Raw genomic sequence first — 6,530 nt, 5'->3', positions numbered from 1 at the left:
AGCAACGTTTACCGTTATGTGTGTGTGTTTTTTAAATTAAAAAAAAACTTAAAGGTAGTTCGCAAAAGTTAGTTATAAACTTGAAATAAATTTAGACCTTCTCTGATACTGCCGTATTAGTTTGGCACTGCATTTTTGGAAATCTATTATAAAAAGAAATGTTAAAAGAAAATAATTAAAGCACAAAGATTCTTATTAAAATATCATAAAGGCAATCTTCTACAGTTAATCATGACTCAATATCATATCAAAGTGGAAAAATAATGCAAACATGATGGAAGACAGGTTCACTGTGCGAAACTATAAAAGTATCTCGGGCCTTATGCCTGGGCCTGGAAAGAGGCCCATTCATTTTAATAAAGACGAATACTGTAATCCTCTTCATTACTATCCATTTAATCCATTATAGTTAAATAACTGTATTAGTGAAAATGTATTAATTAATTAAAAAATATTAATTAAGTATAAGAGATGAAAATATAAATTTATACAGTAATTTCAACAAATTTTTTTATTTTTATTTTTTCAAAACTGTAATAAATAATATCTTTATAAAATTAAACTAAGAAAATAGTAAATTTTAAAATACTTGTAGTAAATAGTAGTAACAAAATTTTTATTGGGTAAATTTTTATTTACAATGAGTAAAATTTTTTTTACCACATAAATTTTCTATTTACAACTAATAAAATTTTTTACCACATAAATTTTTAATTTATTACTATTATTTTAAATAATTTTAAAACCAGTTATTTATTTCAATTTATTCTTATACATTTACTACTTACTTCATTCTCTCTCTCTCTTTTTTTTTTTTTTTTGGTTAAGAAGTAATTTGCTTTTCTTCCCCTTTCGCTTATCCCATCGGTCTAAAAGTACCTTTATTTTTCATTTGTTTATAGGGATAAAAATATTGTATTTATTTTTATTTTCCTCCAGTGGTCCAAACAGAGACAGAGTCCCATCTTGAAAGTAATAAAATAAAAACAATAATAAAGCATGGCTTTGGCATCCAGATCTAATCTAAAATCCGAAGCGAAATTCCTTCTTGGGTATGTTTAGTTCTAGCCCGCTGAAATCCTAGGAAATCCGTTTTCGAAGCTTAAGAGTCGATCAAATACCCGCTGTCGTTTCAGGTAATTAAATACACACTTCTCCTTTTATTTTTTTTTATTTTTTTTGGTTTACTTCACTAGTTCTTTCTTTTTCTGGAGGATTTTGGAGTATGAATAAACTCTTTTTTTTTTTTTGTCGATGTAGACCTTATGAGCTTTATGGAGAAACTGGGTATTGTAGTATGGAGATCCTTTTGATGATTTGATAAATGGGAAATTCTAAAGTTTGGGACTTTGTTGCGTTTGATGGTGATTTTAGTGAATTATTGGATATTTGAGTTGTAGAAGAAGGTTGAATATTGTTTTGTTTGAGAGCTGTTCTCGAAGATCTAAATCTGTAGTTATGGATTTCTTTGGTGTCAGGAATATCTGAATTACAATTTCTTTGAAGGGCATATTCAAATTTCTGAAATTTCTTGGATTATTTGTAGTATTAGAATTGAGAGGTTGTACAAGCTTTTTCTTTTTTTGGGTGATTTAGTTAGAGAATTCTGAGATTCAGTGAGAAAGTTTTGGAAGGATAAGGATGAGTGAAAAATTTTGGGTGAGTGTAGAAGATAAGGTCATGGTGGAATCAGTACTGGGTAGTGAAGCATGCCAGTTCTTGATCTCATTGGCTTCTGACAATGTTTTGTCGAATTTCATTACGCCGGCTGGTGATTTGGGAGGTCAGCAGGGGTTGTGCAAACTGGTTGAAGCTTCCAATTGGAACTATGCCATCTTCTGGCAGGTTGTAAGCTCAAAATCCGGTGGATCGGCCCTGATTTGGGGCGATGGACACTGCAGGAATCCCAAGGATGGTGGATCTGCGGATAAGATATCTAGGGAGGACGGTAACTTTGAGGGTGTTGAGAAGGAAGCGGTGAAGAAACGGGTGCTTGAGAAACTCCATGCGTGTTTTGGCAGGTCGGATGAGGATAATTTCCCAAAGAAACTGGATGGGGTGTCGGATTTGGAGATGTTTTACCTGACTTCCATGTATTACACATTCCAACTCGATTCGCCTTGCGGTCCTGTGGAGTCATACAAGTCTGGTAAAGCAATTTGGGCTTCGGATGTGTCTAGTTGCTCACACCATTACCAATCAAGATCCTTTTTAGCAAGAGTGGTTGGATTACAAACTGTGTTGTTTGTGCCTGTGAATTCCGGAGTTGTGGAGCTTGGTACCATCAAGGCTACACCAGAAGAACAAAGTATTGTGGATATGGTCAATTGTACATTTGGGGTTGTGGGTTCTAGTTCCTCACAGACAACAAAGGCATTCCCAAAGATCTTTGGGCACGAACTAAGTCTTGGGGGTTCAAAATCTCAATCCGTCAACATTAACTTTTCTCCAAAGGTGGAAGATGATTCAGTTTTTGCTTCAGAATCCTATGACTTGCAAGCAATAGGTCCTTCTAATGGGTCTCGAACTGAGTCGAATGAGATAAAACTATTCCCACAACTGAACCCGATGATTGTTAGGGGTTTCAATGCCCAAACTAGAGTTTCAGGTGTGGAGCTACCTAAGGACGACGCATTGCCTCAGCTTGATGAGCGGAAGCCAAGAAAAAGAGGGAGAAAACCGGCAAATGGAAGGGAAGAACCATTGAATCATGTGGAAGCAGAGCGACAGAGGCGTGAGAAACTTAACCAGCGTTTCTATGCGCTTAGAGCCGTGGTTCCTAATATCTCAAAGATGGATAAAGCTTCTCTACTTGGTGATGCCATTACTTATATCACTGATCTTCAGACGAAGATCAGGGTCATGGAGACTGAAAAACAGATGGTGAACAATCCGCAGCAGTTCTCGATGCCAGAGATTGATTTCCAACCAAGGCAAGAAGATGCAGTGGTGAGGATGAGCTGCCCACTGGATTCTCACCCGATTTCCAGCGTCGTCAAAACGTTCAGGGAACATGAAATCCTAGCCCAAGAATCCGACGTTTCCACAGTCGATAACGACAAGATTGTTCATACATTCTCCATTAAAACTCAAGCCGGTGAAGCCAAACAGTTAAAGGAGAAGCTGCTGGCTGCTATTTCAAAATAATCACAATGTAAACATGTTTGTGATGATAATGTATCGTTAACCAACATAAACGTGATGTAATAGTTTTCTCCAGTGTTGAAAGAAACTGATCTAGTTTTCCATCTCTTCCTTTTATTTCTCTAGCGCAGAGTTTAGTTTGGAAATTTGAACTTGTTGATTCTGCCCTTCTTAGCAACATTGACAGAACACCAGTTCGGTAGGCAAAATGTGAATTCAAGGTTAACAATCTATTTCTTGATTACATTTTATTTTCTTGCCTGTACATACATATATGAAGTGACTATACATAAAATAAAAAGAAAAAGGATAAAAAATAACAGTATCCGATAACAGTGTCCCTCTGTTCTCTGTTATGATCGGAAAAATAATTTTTTATATCATCTAATAATGGATTCTGAAAGCCAAAGATTGACTAATCCGATGAAAACACTAACCCGTTGGAAACCTTAGTTCAGAACATCGTTTCCAAAGTACATAAAATACTATTACCGCAAGCAATTTTAAGACCCGTTTAGTTCGCTGATTCGAGTTTTTAATTCAAGTTGAGATGTGATTTTATGTGAGAACTTTTTACTGTAACAAAAAAGTTAGATGTGACTGTTTATGAGAGATTTTTACTGTAGCAAAACTCGAATTAGTGAAATAAACGAGACCTTAGAAACGTACTATCAGAGTCGAGACTGTCGATTACAATGACATAATATAAAATAATCTAAAATTAGTATTAATACTAGGATTATTTTCATAATTATCCCCGTAGTATAAACCTTATTTCAAAGTGCTCCTAATTTTTCAAAACAGTTTAAAATATCCCCTAATATATTGAAAACGAATCAAAATGCTCCGTTAGTCAACCTCCGTCTATTATTTTAACGGAATAGCTATGTGGAATCTCATTAGCTATTAATTGAATGTATTAATACTTTAATTAATTTTCTGAGTAAAAAGAATATAAAAAATAAATGTTAAGAAAACACCTCCATTTAATGCAACCACTAATTTAAATCCTTTTTAATCTGAGCCCTTCATTCCTTAAAAACAATATGAGCCCTTCATCTAAACATTTATTTGAAAAGAAAAACCCTAGAACACCATTCCCTACCGCCCCATCACACCTCCATTCTCTATTGACCGCCCATCCCATCCTCACTGCCGTCGCGCTCCGACCTCAGTAAAAGCACGTTGGAACACCACTGGGAGCACTGATGAGGAGGTTATTTATCGACAAATCAAATACATTTGAGTTCAAATATTTGTGAGTTTTCAAGTATTTTTGTTAATTTGATGTATTTTTGTAGGAATCATTAATAAATAGAAAATTAGTTGAAAACAAAAAAAAAAAATTAGAGTTTTGGAAGCTTTTGGGACGAGCCATGTACGAGGGCAAGGAACCCTGCAAACCGCCGCGTGAAATGGGAAGAAAAACGCCCAAGAGCAACCCTAGGCAGGGGTTGGTGAGCGCCTCCGCGTGCGCCCGCGCCCACTACAGCACGCTAGGCGCCCGGGCCAAGCTGGGCGCGCACAACCTAAGGTTTTTGGGTTTTTTTGGCCCTTGATCATTATGGTTCACCATTTTTACCCTTGGATAAGTTTAGATGAAGTTATTCGCCAATTTTAGGCATACTTAAGCAAGAGAAATCCTAGTTCCCAACTTGGAGAGGGTGAGGGGCACAAAAATTCTTAGAGAGAGAAGTTTAGAGTTGGAGATTCTTGAATAATGCTTGGGATATATTCTTAAAGATTTGAAGACTTAAAGGTCATCTCCACAAGAGTTTTCTCTTCCTTCTCCACTTTCTTTGTAGTTTTTTAGTTTTTGTTCTTAAATTTGTGATTTTGGTCATGGATTCCTCTATGTTGAGCTAGATTATTATTCTAGGGCTTGATGTAGCTTTATGTGAACCATGTTTTGATTAACTTATTGTTAGTTAAATTTCATCTTAATTTATTTATGTTTCTCTATGCTTAATGTTTCTAATTTATGTGGCAAATGAGTTAGATAATTTTAGATTGTGATTTCGATGCTCAAGAGAGATTGATTTCATAGTCTAGAATTGAGAAACATAGTCTAGGTTGTTGTGAGTTAGGGAGGAGATCGATACTTAGATAATCTTGTTGAGAGTTTAGGATAGTGTGAGACCGGGAGGTGATCAGGTCTTTGTCACGCCCCCCAAACGGGGTGGGTGACGTGGAGCTCGATTAGGGATTAATAAAGCAGATTCCCAACCGGGCCCCACACTTAATTGCATTAAAATATAATTACATTACTACAGAATCCCGGAGCCTCTGACACACAGGGCTCCACCCCACAGGACATACAGTACCGTACATACATGCTCATGTAGATAATCATTACAACAGACATCAACCACAGTCTAGTAAATCCAAATATTATATAAGTTTACAGAATTTCTCAAATTCCTTACATTTGTATCAGAGGATGACCACAATCCTCACTTGATTCTAACAGCAGTACAACTCAGCTGCTCCGTAGCAATATCCAGCTACTGTGCACCGCTCCTAAAGTCTCCTGGGAGGGGTTTAATACATTTAAAACATAAAATGTGAGCGAAAGGCCCAGTAGGATATAATTTGAAATAAACGTTATAAATAAATGAATAATAAATGTGTGAGGGAATGCATAAATGAATAAGTAAATAAAATAAGACATTCAGTCCCGACAGAACAGCCGGAACCTCACATTATTTTTCTCAAAGGAAATGTAACTGTAAATAACCGTTTTACAGGCTTCAGCAAGTAATTAGTATAAATTACTTACCTAACCAAGTGCCTCACCTACCCGCACTGAGTTTCGGGTTCTGCCCCTGAGGATGCACTCGACCCCACGAACTACTCAAGCCGCGGGCCCCATGACTGGACAAGCCATGAGGTTCCATGACTAAACAAGCCATGGTTTTCAAAGCATTTTCTTTCACAAATCAATCCCTTTCTTTAAAACATTTTCAAGGCCAAAATCTTTTTTTTTTTAAAACAGGCTCACAAGGAAAAGGGATAGAAATCCTACCTCGTACAATCAAACCTCGGACTAGCATTGCCCTTTTCTGGCTTCCGCTTCCTCAAGCCCCTTCAGTCTTAATCCACAGCGAGCACTGATACAAAACGACACTTTAGGATCAATTCTCAGTCCTAAAGTAATCCAATCTCAATCATATACCAAGATTTCCTATTAGTGTGCCCTAATCCATTTTAATGTTTCACATTATCATTCCAAGGGTTTTCAATCTCAAAACAAGGATTAACAATGCTAATCCATCTATCTTAAGTCCCCAAATGAAGCTAATTTGGGTTCTCCCCGAAAACAATGGTCAAAACAACAATTCCAGGCCAAACAGGGTCAAATCCCGTGTCAACCGGTCGACCGGTGA

General features: G+C 36.6%; 1 protein-coding gene across 1 annotated transcript; it reads left to right on the top strand.

Moving 5' to 3' along the window:
• Window positions 1–954: 954 nt before the first annotated feature.
• Window positions 955–3,346, top strand: LOC21389198 (transcription factor bHLH3). The gene is made up of 2 exons (XM_010101767.2): window positions 955–1,136; window positions 1,261–3,346. Exon 2 carries the CDS (start codon window positions 1,642–1,644, stop codon window positions 3,145–3,147), a length of 1,506 nt encoding a protein of 501 aa, XP_010100069.1. The 5' UTR covers window positions 955–1,136; window positions 1,261–1,641; the 3' UTR covers window positions 3,148–3,346.
• Window positions 3,347–6,530: the final 3,184 nt, after the last annotated feature.

This window comes from Morus notabilis, unplaced genomic scaffold (genome assembly GCF_000414095.1).
Source record: "Morus notabilis unplaced genomic scaffold, ASM41409v2 Scaffold1229, whole genome shotgun sequence".
NCBI classification, from domain to species: Eukaryota; Viridiplantae; Streptophyta; class Magnoliopsida; order Rosales; family Moraceae; genus Morus; species Morus notabilis.
Note: the sequence above shows the minus strand (reverse complement) of the source record. Positions and strands in the feature narration are given on the sequence as shown.